Genomic DNA, 20,543 nt, shown 5'->3' on the forward strand with positions numbered 1-20,543 from the left:
GTTCTGTATGCTATTTTTGGTAATGGACTATGGCCTTTTTTACCCTCTATTTTAATACAGAGCAATTATAGAGGGAAATGAATGAAAAGAAGTTACAGAAAATAGTTTGGTACTAACTATATGAAAGCCTATATGAAAGGTTTCCAATGCAACCTAGTGTTTCCTGAAAATACATCTACCATGTAAAAGAACATCTGGAATTTTAGAGTTCTTCTGACGAAAAAGCACATGCTTTTGGCACAGTCATTTCAGAACCAGGTTTCATGGTGGTTCCAATAAGTAGAGTGGGAAACAAAGACAAGAAGAGGGTTCACAGAGATAAAGGACTATTTTTAAGAAACTATACTATGAAAGTGGTATATTCCCAAAGTAACTTTCTTCTGCAGACAGCATCAGTGTTATGTGACTCAAAGGTTCTGCTGTCCGGAAGCAAGACGTTTCACATCACCCATCACTAATATTTTGGGCTTTTTCTTCATTTTCATTTCTCCTTCATCCGCCCCCTCCCATTTCCCCATATAAAAATAGGGCAGCAACACAATTTGTTCCCTTTTCTAATGGCATCTAAACTTTGTATGAACTATTATAGTCCCCGCTTCAAATCAAGACCTGAGTTTTAAAACTTTTTAGTAGCTGGCCAATAGTTTGATACAGAGAAGTCAAGTTTACCTGACAATATGGAGACTCAAACTCAGATTCTTGAGGGGTTGAACTTCAGATGGCCACTGGACTGGTATGGAATCCCCCAAGAGTGAACCTCACTCACACACACACACACACACACACACACACACACACGGATGTGGGGCTGCTGAGAAGATGAGGACACATAACCATCTGAAGACAGGTCATCTGGTTTTCTACTATTGCTTTAACAAAAACTTAACCCCTCAAAGATATAAATAGATGGACAGACAGATCTCTATATATCTCAACCCTATCTTTAACATTTTGTTTCTCATACAGCAAATTCATGGTTCCACACTATTTGCATTTTAATTGTGAAAGTATTCTAAAAAATCAAAGCACATTCCCCATTGGGTAAAATCAAGCAATGTCAAAATTTTATAGGAGTTAAGTAGGAATTCGTTTCCTAAGTAAATCTTGTAATGGAAAAGGCAACAGAACAGAAACACGGAAGGAACTGTATTTTGCTAGGGTTATGTGGAATGTGCAAAAATACAGTAAACCAGGTTTTCTGTAAGCTTAGGATCTTCTCAATTAAGTCTTTCTTCCATTAGTAATTGAGCCCAGTACTCCGAAACCATGTGAGGTGGATAAGCAGTTTTCAGAAGAGTACTCTGTTGAACATTAAAGATGTGAACTCAACTCATTTCCGACACTTTAGAAAACCATCCCTCTGCTCTAGAGTAAGAAAAGGAACAGGTCTAACCCATGAGCTCCGTTCATCCATCTGCTCTCATTCAGCCTCAGTCTGTGCAGAGTCACCTGCTACACTCAAGGTTACTTGGATGCGAGCAGCATCAGCCTTGGCCCTATACATGAGGAGGCTGGCTGCCAACTCCATCATATGTCATGGGAAGAGGCCAGTCCCCAAACACTTCTCTTGTGATCTGCGGGGCAATTCCTTGCAGGTGTCACATTGGTCAAGGAGTTATTCTCTTTCTGATTGGGGGGGGAAGCAGTCTTAGTCCTCTCTCCTTCCCCATCTTCATCCCCAAAGATCCTACTCCCCCAGGTTTCTCAGGAGCTTTCCCAGTCTGCCCTCCAACAGTTCAAAGATTTCCCAGGGCCCTCCCTAGTACCCTCACAGAATGCTCCAACACCTGATGATCATTCTGTCTACAGACAAAGGTGCTGGGCTGCCTCTAAGAAGATTGGCTCGAGTGCAGATTCAAAAATAAGAAGTTCACAGTCAATGAAAAGTGCTCTCATTACATTACATACATAAATTATCTGTTTGATTGGTTCTACATTTCCAATAAACATCATTTCGAAAGGCTGTATTCTCGTAGAGAAGAATGAAAAGCCATGTGACTAGTCACATCACATCCCATCAGTTAGGCTGAGATATAAGGTGATTTCTCTGTCACAGAGATCCATCAGCAGCAATAAGTAAAGAGAATCAATCTTCAGTTACTTCCTCCACAGAAAGAGTCCCTTTCCTGCCCAGGCAGGCAAATTCTCAAATTATCCTAGGAGAGAAAGGGTTAATGGCAGGTGGTAGGACTGATACAGAACATCTGCTTTCTTCCCAGTAACTCTGGGAATTCCAATGCAGGTTAAATGTGACACTTAACACTGATGGTGTTTACTAGCTTATCCGGAGCAAGACCCTGATCGCTCTCACCATGTCTGGCTCCGAGTTCTACCCCCCTCAGCTATGGTTTAGAAATGCAGAGGCACAATGCCTCCGGAAGGACCCCTTGCCCCCACAGCGCACAGCCTTCCCTAGCGCTCCGGTTCCTGCGGGAGGGTTACAGAGCCGTGTCAAACTCCTCCGGGAGCTCGGTCCGACCCTCTTCGCTGGGCTCAGGCTCGGGCCTGCTTTCCTGCTGTTGCTTCATTTGCTCTTTCACTTCTTCTTCCAGGTCACGAGGTACAACAAACTGATCCTCTGGCTCCAGCTGAGTGGGGGCAGCGAAGTAGCCAGTTTTCCTCTTGGGTGCTTCTGTGGCCACTTCGATGAGGTTCAGGCTATCTTGCAGGGGCACGATAGAGCCGTTCGAGAGTTTCTTTCCATACAGACAGGAAGTGGAGGGGGACTTCTGTAACTCCATCCTGTCCTTGCTCACTGGCAGAAGTATGCCACTATTCACACTGTTCTGTCTTCGGATCCCAAAAAACGATCCTCTAGCATGTTCCTCAGGACATGGGGTAGGAGAATTCTCTATAAGAGTGGGAGAGTTCTCGAGATCCCTTCCCCTACAGCAGTGGATATCCACTTCTACTTCTACTTTGCTGCCATTTGTTATGACACCTTCAACAGGCTGGTCGTCATCACTGTCGAGGCCATTGTCAGACTGGTTACTTGAGAAAGTCGCACAAGAAGGCTGGCGCTGAAACACCCCAGAGGTGGGTGTTGGATGGAGGCTGCAGCGCCTCTCTGGCCTTGGAAGCAAGCCAGCATCCAGCCCGACAGTGTTGTGTTCATCAGAAGCAGTGGACCCCACCTCACTGCTCACCTCTGAGGTGGACATCTCGCTGCTGAACTCAGAGGCAATGCCACTACTGGAGGAAGGAGTGGTTGGCTTGGGGGGGTCCTTGATGACGGTGGTGGAAGCAAATCCCACAGGACCCGGGAGGGTAAGCCCATTCATTTCACACGTGCACCCTTCCTCACCGATGTTCAAATAAACCACCATTGCCCCAACATTGTCCTGACAACCATAGCTCTGGGCTAACGTGCACAGCTTCTTGGCAGCTGCTAATGGGTCTTGCACATGGCGTACTGCACTGACAGCTTCTGTATATGACAAGTGTTCCCACAATGCTTTGTTTCCCAGAATCAGCAACTCATCTTGAATAGTAAGTGGAGTGGCAGATATGTGAGGCTTAGGGAGGATCCAAGGATAGAGGTATGTACAGCCCAGCATCCGGGTACAGCAGGTTACCCCATTTACTTTGTTGTCCTAGGAGACAAGCAGAATGCAAATTCTGAGAAACAAGCAACAATGACATACAATTTCTATCTTAGATCACAATGCCTAGGGCTCTACAGTAAAAGAGAACAGACGTATGGTTTTTCCTCAGATCTCTATAATTTAAGGGGACTTACAAAAATGAAATGTACAGAATTCTTAAAGGACAAAATATCATGTGGTTATTATACCAAATAGTTCATAGGACTGAGGTTAAAACCAATTAAAATTAAGTGGCTAAAAGTTTATAGCACCTGCACCTCAAAAGATATTTGCTCACATGAAGTACAGGCCTCAGCACGTCCTTAAATAGAGAAACATCTGTTAGAAAAACAATAAGCAGAACTGTCATTAGTTCGCCATCACCAGTATTCTCACAAAGGCCAAAACTCAGGTGGGTTACTAAAAATGATTTCTCATTACAGGTACGGTAGGGACAGAAAAGATTCAGTTAGATACTAAAGGACTAAGAGAATCTTTGTAGCTAAAGCATTAAATGATCTCTATAGCTATTTAGTCTAGAAAAGTAAAGTCTGAAATCCATAGCATAATTTACCTAATCTGTAAGGAATGTACCAGGAAGGAATAGCAGATCAAGTCACCACTGATATAATTCTAAACTCAGAGGAAAAGGAGTAACTTGCTGTCATCTGCCAAATACCTGTGTACTGATTTCTTTTCAAGATAAAATCAAACAAAACCCCTAAAGCCATCAATGTATTTGTTTCAGAGTTGTGGTCATTCTCTGGGTGAAAATCTTGGCTCTCTCATTTACCAGAATTTGTCACAAACTCTTAAGTTTTATTTTCCTCATCTGTAAAATGGAAATAAAAGCACTTCTTTCATCGGGATTATTGTGAAAATTAAATAAAATAATAGGAGTCAAGTGCTTAGCAAACAATACATGCCTGAGGTTAAACTGACATTTTAAGAGTAATTCTTGCTTGCCTACGGCATCCCAAGAAAAACCAACACAACATTATCTAAATTCTGGAAAAAGAGATTAATCAAACACAAAGTTATCTTTTATCTTTCATTTGTTTTGACTGAAAGACCTTCCTGAGACTAATACCTCAGTATTCCAGAATCTTCTGAATACCAACCCACATTGTAATGGTACTTTTTTTTGGTTTTGTGTTCCTTGGGTGGAATTCTGACAGAACAGACAGCCCAGAAACGGACCCACACAAATACGGTCCCACTGACGGCTGCCAAAGGAGCAAGGGCAGTTCCATGGAGAAAGGACTCGTCTGGTCAGTGAATACTGCTGCAACAGTGGGACGTCCACATGCAAAAAGGAAAAAGGACTCTAGACACTGAGCTTACATCTGTCACAGACTAATTAAAAACAGATCACAGGGCGCCTGGGTGGCTCAGTTGGTTAAGCGACTGCCTTCGGCTCAGGTCATGATCCTAGAGTCCCGGGATCGAGTCCCACATCAGGCTCCCTGCTCAGCATGGAGTCTGTTTCTCCCTCTGACCCTCCTCCCTCTCATGCTCTCTGTCTCTCATTCTCTCTCTCGCAAATAAATAAAATCTTAAAAAAAAAAAAAAAAACAGATCACAGACCTAAATTAAAACACGAAACTTCTAGAAGCTAACACACAGAAGAAAATCTAGGGGACCCTGAGCTTGGCAATGAGTTTGTAAACACCAGAAGCATGAACCCATGAAAGAAAAAAAATGGTAAGTGGGACTTCATTCAAACTAAAAACTTCTCGGGGAGCCTGGGTGGCTCAGTCAGTAGAGCATGTGATTCTTGATCTCACCGTCATGTGTTCAAGCTCCACCCTGGGTGTGGGCGTACTTAAGAAAAAAATGTTTAAAAATTTAAAAAAATTCATACTAAAATGTATGCTTTGCAAACAACAGTGTTAAAGGAGTGAAAAGACAGACACAGACTGGGAGAAAGTATGTGCAAAACACATGTCTGATAAGGACCTGTATCCAAAATACACAAAGAACTCTTAAAATTCAACAACAAAGAAACAATTAAAAATGGGCAAAGCATCTGAGCAGAATTCTGCTTTGCAGTAAACAATGTTCATATGCAATTGCTAAAGTCTCTTTGAAAGCAAAAATGTGATGCTAATTACTAAAAAAGGAGACAAGCTATAAAACAGCAGAGATACTGATGCTTTGTTACTAAAAAACAAAACAAAACCACCAGAGCATACATAATATAAACAGTAAAAATATTTTAAAACTTTGCATTTCAAAACAGCGATGTCAAACTGTAGAATCTTTTCTTCTTCTGTTTGGAATAACAAACCAGAGGAGTTGGAAATTAATCAAGGGAGACATTTACATTCATTTTACATGCTAGCTATACATCTGAAGGATCACAAATTAGGATTTTTCATTTCTAATTTGTCTTTTCTTTTTGTTAGTCATTGACTATTCATTAGATTTTCTTCTAGTACTATTATCTGGATTGGATACAATTTACCAGGCTTGACAGGAAGAAAATGGACCCTCAGTGCCTGAATGCAGGGCAGCATTCACTAGATTTGGGAAGCAGGAGTAACTGGTAGAGAGCGAGGTTCACCTCCGTTATGATGGCCTTCTGGGCCTTCACCCTTTGAGCCTCCTCCGGGTCCTGCTCCAGGCTGAAGACTTTCGAGAGGGGCACTGGTTTCCCACTGCGGCACAGGACCGCTTGGCACGTGCCGACGTTGGCTACAGTCAGGCTAAAACTACTTGCTGGGTCGGCAGTGTCAGGGCGGATGTAACAAAGGAGAGCAGAGGAGCCCAGCTTCTGGCCAGCCATTCCCAATTTCCTGTTTAGAAAAAAAAGAAAACAAAGTTTTCAAAGTAAGTGGCAGTCCTTCATGTCCATGCCTTCCTTGTTTCTCTGCCACGTGACTGTGAGCCAGCCACCCCGTGTTCACCTGAAGGCAGCCTCTTACTACAGGACGTGCCTTCCACGCTCAGCTGACTGAGAAGAGATTTTACAAACAGGTTGAGGGTAGGGGGAGACAGTGAAGATACATCTTTCTCTACGGCTTCTGCTTGTGTCTGATCACAGACTGTTTTTCATTCAGTCATTTTCAACTTCAGCACATCAGAGTCACCTGGAGGGCTCATTAAACCAGATGGCTGGGCTCCCTCCCCAGAGTTTCTGAGGCAGTGGGTAATCTGCACTTCTAACAAGTTCCCAGTGATGCTGAGGGTGCTGCTCCTAGAACACCACTTTGAGGACCACTCACTTAGGCTGTAAGTTCCTCGAAAGAAGGACCACACTCTTCTTTCTGTATCTCCCATACACATGGCACCCATCGTCTAGTGCATGGCACACAGTGCTAAGCACAGAGCAGATACTCTGAGAAAGATCTGGTTGCAAATTCCAGTTCTGCCAATTGCTCACTGCAGATCCATAGCAAGATATTTTTCTGATAAAATACCCACTTCTTTGGCTTGTTTGGAAAATTAAAGATATGGTATGAGAAAGACAGATTGGTCTTCTGCCTGGCTCATGGGGGTGCTTCATCAACAGAGTTCTCTTTCCCAAACTCTTTATTTCACCAAGTTCCTAGCTCAATTCTATTACTGAAAAATAGACTCCCTTCCCAACATCTTTGCTTTGTGTTATAATGAGAGATAATACCAGCTTGGGCTCCAGGCTATTCCATCTCACCTCGATGATACAAGATTACAACCTCTCAGTTGTGCATGGCCTTCACACAGCCCACCTGATGTACTTCATGCTGTATTAGCTACTAAGAGATTTTCAATACTTTGGTTATATAGAGTTTTTGCCCTTAAGTGGCTGAGAAAATTAATTGGTAAATCCCCAATAATAAGTATTCTAAACACACGAATCTGAACAGTGCTTAACCTTTTGTAGATCACTGACTCTTCGTGAAGAATCTTACAAAAGCTTATACCATCTTCCTTCCCCTGAATATACAAATGCACTTATGCACACACAACCTTCTACACACGATTTCTGGGTTTTCCAGATCCTCAGCAACCTCTGGGGTCAACAGGGAAAACAGATGGCTCCACAGGCTCTTTATTTTTTTTATTTTTTTAAAGATTTTATTTATTTACTTGACAGAGAAATACACAGCGAGAGAGGGAACACAAGCAGGGGGAGTGGGAGAGGGAGAAGCAGGCTTCCCGCAGAGCAGGGAGCCCGATGCAGGGCTCAATCCAAGGACCCTGGGACCACGACCCGAGCAGAAGGCAGACGCTTAATGACTTAGCCACCCAGTCGCCCCTGCACAGGCTCTTTAAAGGACCAAAGTCCCCAGCCCCCTAAGTGGCTCAGTCAGTAAAGCATCTGCCTTCAGCTCAGGTTGTGATCTCAGGGTCCTGGGATCGAGCCCCGCATTGCATGGGACTCCGCACTCAGTGGGGAGTCTGCTTCTCCATCTGCCTCTGCCCCTCCCCCTTCTCATGCTTTCTCTTTCTCTCAAATAAAAATCTTAAAATAAATAAATAAAGGACCAAAGTCCCCACGTTCCTCCGTGCTGATACAGAGAGTAGTCATAGCAGAAGGATCAAGGTCTCACCTTGATCCTGTACCTATAAATTTAGACCCTGACCTTCTGGCTTAGTGAGATTTACTTTCCAAAAGTAGAACTGAGTTAGGGATTATTCAACCCACCTGCTTACCTGTGAGATACCAAGAAGGTGTTAGCCATGAAAACCGTGTCATTTGTCGACTGCTGTACTTCTTCCAGAAGCACATCTGCCATCGTGCACTGGAGTAGGCGAGGGAGCTCTTCGTTTCGGTCCCCGTCAAACATGCCATACACAGCGCCCACCCCTTCTGCAAAGTTATCCACAGCTAGGGCAGAGACACACAGCCTGTAACACAAACAGGATAAAACCAACATCAAAGCAAGTTATGTTAAAAGGATTATTCTCCAGGGAGCCTTCTCTGAAAAGTATTAATTAAGGTGGAAAAAACAGTAGTAAATTCTAATCTACCCATGAAAACAGTATTAGGTAATTAGTAGCACCTGAAAGAGCTGATGTCATAAGAAACGGGGGAATCCAGCCACACTCAGGGGCTTTGCAGTGCTGCCAAAGGCTGGGAAGATTCAACATTTTCCCTTAGTAGTGATTAAGGACTAGTACGGTCAACATCCTTCAGCCAAAGACCCCCAGGAGCACAACTATGGCGGACTGAGTCGGGCTGATCATGCCTTGCAGCAAGGGAGAACGTGCACCATGGAATTCTGCGGTGAATAGGTAAGTGTGTGCTGGAAAGAACCCACTACAGGATTTGGGCTTTGGGTGGGTCATTTTGGGGAAGGTCTAATGAAGTGGACCAAGATGAGGTGCTGTCAGAAAGTGGGGCCATTCTATGGGTGGGTATCTCAGTAAATCTTATCTACAGGGAAAGATGATGAGCATGAGGAGAAAGCAGCAGTCACCATTTTAGCCGTGAGAGGGGGTGTGCAGTATTTTGTGGACTGTGCATTCATCTTGTTTCTGTGTCACTGCACCATGGTCTCAGAGGGATCTGCTCTGATGCTGGCATTCTATGATGTGTTTAAGTCCCACAGGAATCAATATGGCCCAGCTTTCAGCATCAGATCAGACGTCAGGGGCTGCCTTTTTAATTTCTTTCCATGGCCAAGATACTCACTTATTTCTCTGCCCTGCCATCTCAGCCAGTCCATGGCTCCAGAAGCTTGATGTAACTGTAGGATCGGTGGTTGGCAAAGGTTTCTGATCAATTTTCAAGGTGGTGATATGGCTGTGGGAAGTGTAGGAAGGGAAGATGAGACCACACAGGCTTCTGTGTTTCACAAGAACTATCCCAAAAGAACATGTGTTTTTATAAAATCATCTGCTGACAGACCAAGATTCATCTCCAGAGAGAATGAAGGAAAGTAGTGTGCTGACTCATGGGCCAAGGAGGAGAAAGGAAAAGGGTAGGAGGAAGAAAGAGGGGCCAAATATTGTGGCAATTGGTACTGTTCATTTCAATGAAAAACCGAGTACATCCAAAGATTTCAAAGTCTTAGCCCACTATCTACTCAAATATTCTGATACAATGGAGGCTTGGTACAATGAGTGAGGTTGCATCATCTCTTAGATGATGTAATGCAATGTAATCGGTGCCACCTAAAATGTCTATGTGAAAATATTCAGTGTGTGGCTGAGCAGTGCCCATGATGCTGAGTTCTGATATAAATGGGCTGTCTACTGGATAGATATCTATCCATAACTGAATTAAGTAAAAGAATGGAGGGGCTCTATGGCCTGATTCATTCTCTTCCTTTAATTAATCAAGATCCCTACACACCTCTACAGGAGATCCACACATGGCTGGTGGAACTAAGAGCACATGTGGATTCAATTTCAAAATTTTTCCTACCTAAATGTGTCCAGCGTCTTGTGTTCCAGAACCAGATTCGTATTTCCGGTCAGGTCGAGGTCTTGTAAAGTAGCAGGCAGAGCCTCTGGAATCAGGATTTCTGTCAAGTCATTGCAACTTAGGTCTACAAACTGAGAGGAAAATGGGGAGATCAAAAGAAAATACATCACAGACAGCGAATTCTTAACTCCCTAACACTCAGTCCCCTACTATATCCTCAAAGGAAAGAATTTCTTCCCAGGAATCGATTAAATCTGTTGTGATCCCGAACTGCCGAGAAGAGAACGACCCGCCATTTCCCCAGCAGGACACCATTCCGTCACAGAAAAGTACCTGGATCTGAGGCAGCTGCAGGATTTCGGGGAAAATGCTGATGTTGTTGGAGTGTGCCACAAGGGTGTGAAGCCTTTTGCAGTTGCCTATGGTCGTGGGAATGGTTTTAAGTTTGTTGCCACTTAGGTTCAGTTCCTCCAGTTGCTCCAATTTATTTAGTTTGCTGCAAAAGAAACAGCCACATAGCACGGTGCACCCCCAACGGGCAGCTGCCAAGCCGGGGTGACAGCAGCCACCCAGAGTGCAGTGGCGGCCTGGCCCGCTGCCAGAGGGCTGGTCGGAATCCAACAGCCAGACGCCAGCAAAGGGAACGGCTCCCCAAGGTGACTGCTCCCCGAGTCTCAGCCTAACCTGCCTCTCACTGGGTCTCGAGTGTGGAAGCTTCCCTTGCTTCTCCTACAGCTGTTGCGTCTTGTGGGTATGAACATGTTCCTGTGATCTGTCTTACAGGAAGAGGCTGAATCAGCACTGGCCCACGGCTGGTAGATGACTATGGTACTTGCTTGGCCACTAACTAGCTGCACAATACTGCATAATTTAATGTCAGTGGGCATCAACATCCCCAGCTGTAAAATAAACAAGTTGTACTAAATCATCACTAAGATTCCTTTCAATGTTAAATTTCTATAGCTACCTATTCATAACATAATCCATCTTCAGTAAACATTTCAGGAGTGCTTGCTATGCATACAGCAATGTGCCAGGGACTATGATATAAGCAAGTCACACTGTTTTGTGGGACTAAGCAAAGCTTTCTACACAGCAAGCAAAATATCTTCAGACAGCCTAACATCGTTATCTAGATTATTACAAATTGCTCTGATTTATTTATAATTTATTAATTTAAAAATTATAAAAATAATAAACTCCTATAACGTGGAAAGAAAGTTTGGAAAATAAAATAAATAAAACACTAATACCACCAATCTGAAATTACTATTACTCTTTCGGCTAAATTAGATGCATATTCAGAATTTTCATATGCGTATTTGTTTTACATAAAATTTATATCCCACCCTTTCCATGTATCATAAATAATTTCTATTGCTAGAAAATTCATAAATACTTTTGAATAACTAAGCTCAGTAAATTAAAACTATTTTCTTTCCTACTACAAAAGTAATACATACTCATTGGAAAAAAAACTGAAAAGTAGAGATAAACAGAAAAAAAATCTTTTTAATCCTTCTACCACAGATAATCTCTCTTAACAGTCTGGTGGAGGGTATTCTTGTCCTTTTTAATGCAATAAACTATATTTTTCAAATTAAAAAATGTTATATATTGTTTAAGAACTTGCCTTTTTTTTTTAACTTAACAATACATTTCAAAAGTGTTCCCCTGTCCAAATCTCATGCTTTTCTCTTATACTACTCCCTGCTTAGACCTAATTTGTAACCCGAAATGCAGGATCCCTATCTCACCAGCCTCTTACTAAGCACCCAGAACTATGCTAGATTCTGAAAGTAGTCCAAAAGAAACAGAAGATTTGGACTGTGCCTGTGTAATTAAACATTGTTCAGGAGATGACAGTGGGTTTATGACTCAGCATAGAACAAACATTTTCTTTAATATACTGCTCCTAAATTCCATTTAGTTTTATTATCTGTATTCAGAGTAGTCTAATTTTGTGTAATCTCCTGTTACTTTTTATCTTTATTTCTAACCTATCTTTATAATCTTTAATGTATTTTAAGTTTTGTATCAGTCTGCTTTTAATGCTTCCGATAAGAATGTCATCAGATTAAAAAAATAATTTAAAAAAATTGTCATCAGATTAGGAAGAATTCATCAACTTCAGAGCATTACATCTGCTATTTCCCAAAAGCTTCATAAACCAGTATGACTTGTCAATGGCCTGTTGTTTCCACTTTACAGGAACATATCTGAGGCCAGTGGAATTAATCTGATAGGATTTCAAGAGATCTTTCACATGCTGAAATTAAGATTCTGCCTTCACTTTATTTTTTTTTTTTTTAAGATTTTATTTATTTGAGAGAGAGAGAAAGAGAAGCACGCTCCCCGCTAAGGAGGAACCCTGACATGGGGCTCAATCCCAGGACCCCGAGATCATGACCTGAGCTGAAAGCAGACGCTCAACTGACTGAGCCACCCAGGTACCCCAAGATTCTGCCTTCACTTTAAAAGCCATTGTTCAAATTCTTTGAAAGAAGCAATCAAGTTTATCCTGCTTGTCTTCTATAAGCTCCAAATACCTCATTTCATAAACATTCACAAAAATTATAATCTCTATGAATTTTTCTAAGTTTATCACATTTCTAAGAAAATCTGTTAAATAAAATTAGAATCAAAATAGTTTTGTTTTCAAATTATATCAAACATATAATTTCAAATTATAGCAAACATAATTTTATATGATATACATAATCTCACTCAAATTATATCAAATGTCATTTCCCTATGGTCTTCATTTTTGAAAACATGATTTTTGGGGCACTTGGGTGGCTCAGTCAGTTAAGCGTCTGCCTTTGGCTCAAGTCATGATCCCAGTGTTCCGGGATCGAGCCCTGCATCAGGCTCCCTGCTCAGCCCCTCACCTTGCTGTTGCTTATTCTCTCTCAGTCTCTCTCTCAAATAAATAGATAAAATTATTTTTTTAAAAAAGGAAACATGATTTTTAATGACTACTTTCATGGTATAGGTGGATTTTTCTGGCATCAAATTTTCCAAAATTTTATCAAATATATTTTGGAAGATATTTATTTATCCACTGACACTGTTTACAACTTTGACAGCATTAATCATCTCTCTTATGTTTTCTTGTGGGTATAGCCATATATATATGATGAATAAATTAATGCACTCAACAGTATATTATAATGACAAGGGAAAGAAAAAATTGTTTTTAGAATGTATTTCTTAAGCTTGTACTTTTATAGGTTGAAAATTCTGAGACCATTATTAAGTAATTAGAACAAAGAATTAAATGCATTTTAGCTACGACTTCTCTGGTTACTGCTATTTAACAACTGGGTACAATCAGATTCTCTCATTCAACTAGTGGAATCACCAGCAAGTTGCTCAACATAAAGCAAGAGGACCCAGTAAGATAACTGTAAGGTAGGCTGGCAAATGCAGATTTCACCCTACATGGGTGTCTGAAATGAACAGTGCTTGCATTTGCTTACCTTGCAGGAAAGGTCTGTAGCTGGTTGTTGGCAAGATGCAAGATTCGCAGGTGTGGGTGGCCCACCAAAACAGGCACACACTGGTCTGTCAGGAGGTTGTTGGTCAGGTAGAGCAGCTGCAGAGCACTCAGACTCTCCTCGCCTGCGCCAGCAGACGGCAAAGACTCTAGACTGTTTGCAGAGGCATTCAAGTATCTGAGACTGACACAACACACACAAATCACCATTTCCTTTATGGTTATTTGTTACCATCATACCATCTCAGTATGGAACACGGGCCATTTCATGCTCCCAAACTTGTGACACAAGTAATTTCCTTCAGGGTATTTTTTTTCTAATTGATTCTATCCACCCAACCAAAGTTCCTTTTATTCAACTCATGCAAGCCAAGCAGAGAGGAAAGAACTCAGGCTTGCTTGTATTCCCAGGCTTCTGCAGTGGCCTGATTCTAACCTAGTTTCATCTTTTACTGTCTGTTGTCCATGGAAAAGGTGTTTTTGAATGTCATGTTCACAAATATCCCAATTGTGAAGACACCCTTCAGAAAAGTTTTTGTCTGGGCACCTGGGTGGCTCAGATGGTTAAGCATCTGCCTTCGGCTCAGGTCATGATCCCAGCGTCCTGGGATCGAGTCACGCATCGAGCTCCCTGCTCTTTGGGAGCCTGCTTCTCCCTCTGCCTCTCTCCCTCTCTCTCTGTCTCTCATGAATAAATAAATAAAATCTTTAAAAAAAAAAAAAAAGTTTTTGACTTTTAACAGGATCATATTTATTTAGCCAATTCCCTGAAAGTCCCCTAATAATGGGCATACAGGCTGTTGGCTACTATTTGCTATTATAGACATCATAATGAGCAACTTTGTGTCCTTATCTAATTATTCCCTTAGGCTATATTCCCAGAAGCAGAATTTGTAGGGTCAAAAGATACATCTATCTTTAAGATTTGTGTATATATATTGTCAAACTGAACTCCAGAAAGGCAATACCAAGTTATACCTTCTACAAGAAGGATATAAGAAAGTCCGTTTGCTCAATCCTTTGTCAACACTGAGTATCATAATTCATTTTAATCTCCGCCAATCTAACAGGTAAAATATGGTAGGATTTTAAAAATTTGCCCAGCATGGTGTTTGGTATATATAGAACATGCTTAATAAAAGACAGTTATTATTATTAACCTTGTTGTGTGTTAAGTCTTCTTCATATTATGTGATCCACATCCCTAATTAGCTTTTTAGTTGTTGAGGGTAGTTTGTATGTGTGTATATCTTTGTATGTCCCACAAGTTCTCTGTGCAGAGTTAGGATTAGATTAATATCATTGACAGTTTGCTGTAACTACTAAGTAGCCTCCTTACTACAAATTCTAAGGTTGTAAACTAATTTTATTCAGACTGTCATTAGAACTAAATGCAGTGGGGTGCCTGGCTGGTTCAGTCTGTGGCATGTGTGACTCTTGATCCTGAGGCTGTGGATTCAAGACCCATGTTAGGTGTAGAGATTGCTTAAAAATAAAAACTTAGAAACAACAACAACAACAACAAAAAGAGGGCACTTGGGTGGCTCAGTCAGTTAAACATCTAACCCTTGATATCGGGGTTGTGGGTTCAATCCCCACACTGGGTGTAGAGATTCCTTAAAAATAAAATCTTGAAAAAAAAAAAAGAAGGTGGTTCAGTCGGTTAAGCATCCAAATCTTGATTTTGGCTCAGGTCATGATCCCAGGGTTGTGAGATCAAGCCCTGTGACGGCTTAAGATTCGCTCTCCCTTTACCCTTCCCCTTCTCTCTTAAAAAAAAAAAAAAAAGAAAGAGCTAAATGCAGTGTTATGCATTACTAACAAATACTTGTTAATTAAAAAGTTAAATGTTACCGCATTAAAATCCCATATAAACTTTCCAAAAAGAAAATTTCCCTCAACACTTGTGAGCTAAATGCCTTTTGTATGTATCCTATATAGCCTTATGTTAAATTACTAATGCTTATCTCTGTTTTCTCCATTTCTATACTGAAGACAATATTGCAGAAGACTATAATTAAAACTAATTTTCACTTAATGGTGACATAGGCATGAGATAAACCAGATTATAGGAAGTAGCAGGAAGACACACTATTTGTTAATTTACAATGAGAACGCAAATAACACCTTTTGGAACAAGTTACCTTTAAATGCACAGTTTTCAAAGTAGCTAGTAAAAAAGCACTGCACATTAAGAATGTAACTTGATGATAACCTGGTAAAGCAAGAAGCAAAAACTAAATTAACTTTAGTGATATATCCTTTTCTCCCATATGCAAAAGCTGAAAATTGCCCAAGAAAGCTTTATCCGAATGCTGTAATTTTTCTTCAAGAGGTCATAAATGTATTCATTTTCAGAGATGAAAGCCTGTTTGAAATTTCCCAAGCTGCTTGACATTGTTTACAACACTAAAACTTCTTCAGTATTTGATGGTTATTTCAACTTTTGAGTTAAAGACTACTGCGTCATACAAGAGTGCCCTATCTGATTTCATATCAATTACTCATGTAAGTAAGTCTCCACCCATAGTTGGGCCGTGCAGCGAACACTGTAAATAGAGTTCCAAAGGTCACTCCAATGACAAGTCAATACTGTCTGTCTTGCCAGTGGTTCTCTCTTCTAAAAAAACTCTGCGGCACCTACTTTAAGGCCTTGGAGAAGAGCGTATCTGGCAGCCTGGTGAGTAGGTTATGCTGAATATCCAGCGCCTCGAGAGGGATGTGCTCCACCAGCTCTGGCAGGCTCTGCACCTGGTTGTGCCCCGCCATCAGCTTTCTGAGACTCAAGCTACTAAGGATTCTAAGGGCAACAGTACAAAGAAACAAATGAAAAACTTCCTTAAATCATTCTTTTTAGTCTGCCCTTGACCATCTCCCTGAAATCAGTAAACTAACAGAAGCCTATCCTAGACAGTCTCATCACCGGCAAGCACCTGAGCCAACAGAGTGGCCACGACCATATGCTTACCCACCACCCACCAGGAAGTCATTATAAGGTCATTTTGGGAAAAGATGACTTAATGAAAGCAAACAACACAGAACAGATCTAAGCAAAAAAAGCAATTTCTAGAATAAATTGATTTATATTATAAGTCTAGACAGCATCAAAAATTCAGTGAGTTTATTAATACAGTTTATCCTTGAACAACATGGATTTGAACTGCATGGGTCCATTTACATGTGGATTTTTTTTTTTTTTAATAAAGGCAGTAGAGTACTGTAAATGTATTTTCCTTATGATTTTCTTAATGAGATTTTCTTTTCTCTAGCTCACTTTAAGAATAGAGTATAAAATACATATAACATACAAAACATGACTGTTTATGTAATCAGTAAGGCTTCCAGTCTATAGTAGGCTCTTAGTAGTTAAGTTTTGGGGGGAGTCAAAAGTTACACGTGGATTTTCAACTGTGTAAGGGTTGGGACCCATAACCCCCACATTGTTCAAGGATCAACTCTAACTATAATAAATAACAGAATTTATTATAACAAAAACTACTACTTATTTAGTGTTTAAAATGTCCTAGGCCATTTGCACTATTAAGTTCAGAAGAGTTAAGGGACTTTCTCACACTCAATGTGGGAAATAATATCCTAATTTGAACTGAGGTCTGATTCCAAAGGCTGTGTTCACACCTACTGTGTTGCAAGCTGCTAGTTTATTTTGAAGACTCCACTAGGTGACCCCACACATTTCACACCTCAGTGCTTTTGAATATTCCATTCCCTCACCCCAGGTACCTCCCTCTCTCCCCCTCCGCATACAGAAATTTCACCATCTTGTAAAAGGTCAAATCAAATATGCAAATCTCTCATGAAGCTTCTCCAATTGTTCAAAGTTGTGAAATTCTAAAACATTTGATTCATCCAGTGTAATGATGAAGAGTGAGGGCTTCAGAGTAAGAACGACTACACTCAAATATCAGCTCCCATCATTTCCTAGTCAAGTGTGACCTTGGGCAAACTACCTAACCGCTGCAGGCCTTCATTCCCTCATCTGTAAGATGAGAGTAAGTGCGTCTATCTAATAAGGTGGTTAAAGCTTTAATAATAAAAGTGAGGTTCTTAGAACATTACTCAGTTCCTAACAACTTATCCAATACAAATGATCTATTATCACAATCAGATCCCTGACCTATGTCAATAACTCTTGTTACATTTTATCACAGTTATCTTTGCACAAGTCATCCCAACTATCCGCTTACTGCAGTTCCATGCAGGCCAAGATTATGCATTAGCCATTACTGTATTCCTTACAGCACTTCACAGTGCCCTACACTCAGAAAGTACTCAATATTTATCAAACAAATGAATGAAAATACCTTTGAAAGGCAACCCAAGGGGCGCCTGGGTGGCTCAATTAAGCGTCTGACTTTGGCTTAGGTCGTGATCCCAGGGTCCTGGGATGGAGCCCCATGTCGGGCTCCCTGCTTCTCCCTCTGCCTCTGCCCCTCCCCTTCTGTCTCTCTCTCAAATAAATAAAATCTTAAAAAAAAGAAAAGAAAGGCAACCCAAATCTAGGAAAATAATTACACATACATACAAACACACAAATAAATACATATATACATAATACATACATTAACACACACATACCTCATGGGAACCTCTGTCAGAAGATTATAGCTCACATCTAATACTTCCATCTTCTTTGCTTCACAGGCCCAGTCAGGGACACACTCTAGCAGATTTCTACAGAAAATAATTAAAAGGCATCACTGAAGATGACAAGTGGAACTCATTTCACTAGTCTGTAAGGTATCTGTTAACTGGCCCGTGAGCTCCTTGAGGACAGGAGCACTCTCCCCAAGGCATCCCTAGCACACCACCTGGAATATAGTAGGTGCTCAATGAATGCTGTAGCTAGGCAGAGAGAGACAAACACACGAACATGTATTATATTGGATCAATTATGCTATCTGCTCAAAGAAGACACTGAGGAGGCTCTGAGCACTACAGAAAGCACAGAGTAGAGAGATGGGGTGAGGAAAGACAATGAAACCAGTGGCATTCTAAACAAACTTTCAAAGACGAGTAGGATTTGCACAGGTAATGAATGACTGGAGGAGAAGAGAAAGAAACTGCAGAGAAAATGAACCAAGTGAATACAAGTGAGGAAGCGGGGACAGAAGGTAAGTGGTGGCGGAAGCTGCAAGTCATTTACAACGTGACCCAGACTACCCGGCAGATACTTAGCACAAGAAATTCTATGTTCAGATGCTACTTAGCTTTGCTAAGGCTCAAAGGATCTATTGATGGACAGATCACCTAATGAGGCAGAAAGAAGCAGGTGCTGTAGGAGATGCGTAGATACTGTTACAACAGCCTAGTGAAGGATCAGGGCAAGCTCCCCAAGATATATGACATCTGGGTTAGAATCTGAGGAATGTTGTACACTGACCCAAGATGACAAAGACATACTAAGCAAGAGGTGACAACATGAGTTAGAGCAGCGACAAGAAAAGAAATGGCATGATGTATGTGAGGAATAATAAGCAGTCTGGTGACGCCAGAGCAGCAAATATGGAGCCCAGGGGTAGAAAAAACCTGGAGAGACCTAAATCATGTCCAGAAGGTTGTGACTTTATCCTGCAGGTACAGGGGGACCACTGAAATGTTTGTAAGCAGTGGGGAGACACAGTCGGTGTTGCACCTTCAACAGCTCACTCTGGGGATACTCAGAGGTCTAGCTGAGGTTCTTTTTTAGTAAAAGGAAGCTGTTATAGATTTCCAGACAAGAAATGGTATGGGCCTAAATGGGTGGTAATACACATGGAAAGGAGGGGAGGGATTCCAGAAATATTTAGGAGGCAAAAATCAAAACAACTGGGAGATAAATTAGACATGGGAGTAGAGGAGAGGGAAGAATAAAAAATGACCTTCAGGCTTCTCGTCTAGAAAGCCAGGGAGAAAAATCATATCCTGAGAAAGGACTGGCAGACTCCAAACAAGGTTGGAAATATTAGTCACAAGTGGTGTCCATCTGATAGGACTATCTTATGATAATGCCAAAAGCTGAAGCAGACACAAGACAACAAGCTAAGCCAGGGTTGGAGGAGTGGATAAGGAGTTTCATTTGGCACATGTGTGAGGTACTTGGAGACGGGAAGGTCAAAAATGCCTAATGCACAAGTAGACACATGGGTCTGAGGCTGGAAGAAGAGGTCTGGGCTGGCGATCCAGGTGATGCTGATGCCGAAGTGTAGTGAAATCACTGGAGTAAATGAGACTTTGTCACATGAGATTGCAGCAGGTAAGGACAGACCCGGAATAAGTGACCTGTGAAAGGCTGGCTGAGGAAGAAGAGTACACGCAGGAGACAGGAGTGGTCGAAGCAGCATGAAAAAAAAATCAGATCATATTAGGCAACTGAGAAAAAAGCATGCTTGAAGAAAAGAGAGCAGGATTAACAGTGTCAATATAGAGAAGTTCCAGATGAGAAGACCGAAAGCAAGCTGTGATGGGATAAACAAATGGGGACAGAGGATCCTGAGAAATGTGGACAAAAAGGGAATGCGAAGAACTAGATAGGACTTAGAGGGGTTGCAAGTATCTGTCTTTGTTAAGACAGAAGAGGTGTGAGTGTGGGCAGACGGAGAAAAAGGAAGACCCTGACCATACCGTAAGGGGAGGAAGTGGTGACTCACAGAGCAAGGTCTGGAGCAGGGAAGCGGATGCCATCCCGGGCCCAGAGGCTGCACTGGACTTGAACAGAGGAAAGCAGCTGAGAATGGATATGAATCTCCATGCATTTAAGCAAGGTGGGAAAAAGCTGAGGGAGATCACCTAAGATTATCTCTCTTTTCCCAGTCAAGTGAGAAGCTAAGCTCTGGAGTGAAGAAGATGGGGGGCAGTGCAGCTGAGGGAAGCTGAGCAATGTGGAGCAGATACCCAGGACACTGGAAGGACGTGACAAGAGAAGAGACTGATAAGCTCCAGATGAGGTTGGAAACTGACTTTACAGTGGTGTCCATATGATTTTCTTTAGCAATGATCAAGCCCAGAGGAGAAGGTAAATCTTAGTACTGACCCATGCTGGGGTTTTGCTGAGAAGATATGACAGAAAGAAATGGATGGAGGGAAATCTAGAACAACAGCTTAATAA

The 20,543-nt window shown here is 41.5% G+C and overlaps 1 protein-coding gene across 1 annotated transcript in view; it reads right to left on the reverse strand.

Moving 5' to 3' along the window:
* Positions 1 to 195: 195 nt before the first annotated feature.
* The window catches only part of PHLPP2 (PH domain and leucine rich repeat protein phosphatase 2), a 74,618-nt gene continuing 54,270 nt past the window's right edge, over positions 196 to 20,543 (reverse strand). Inside the window, exons 11-19 of the mRNA XM_035024840.1 lie at positions 18,035 to 18,130; positions 16,083 to 16,238; positions 13,422 to 13,622; positions 10,273 to 10,435; positions 9,940 to 10,070; positions 9,205 to 9,315; positions 8,223 to 8,417; positions 6,151 to 6,382; positions 196 to 3,593 (exon numbers count right to left, since the gene is read on the reverse strand). Coding sequence (XP_034880731.1) covers positions 2,439 to 3,593; positions 6,151 to 6,382; positions 8,223 to 8,417; positions 9,205 to 9,315; positions 9,940 to 10,070; positions 10,273 to 10,435; positions 13,422 to 13,622; positions 16,083 to 16,238; positions 18,035 to 18,130 — 2,440 coding nt within the window. The 3' untranslated portion in view covers positions 196 to 2,438. The remainder of the gene's footprint in view (positions 3,594 to 6,150; positions 6,383 to 8,222; positions 8,418 to 9,204; positions 9,316 to 9,939; positions 10,071 to 10,272; positions 10,436 to 13,421; positions 13,623 to 16,082; positions 16,239 to 18,034; positions 18,131 to 20,543) is intronic.

Source organism: Mirounga leonina, unplaced genomic scaffold (genome assembly GCF_011800145.1).
Source record: "Mirounga leonina isolate KUSES-001 unplaced genomic scaffold, KU_Mleo_1.0 Mir_180, whole genome shotgun sequence".
In the NCBI taxonomy this organism is placed as follows: Eukaryota; Metazoa; Chordata; class Mammalia; order Carnivora; family Phocidae; genus Mirounga; species Mirounga leonina.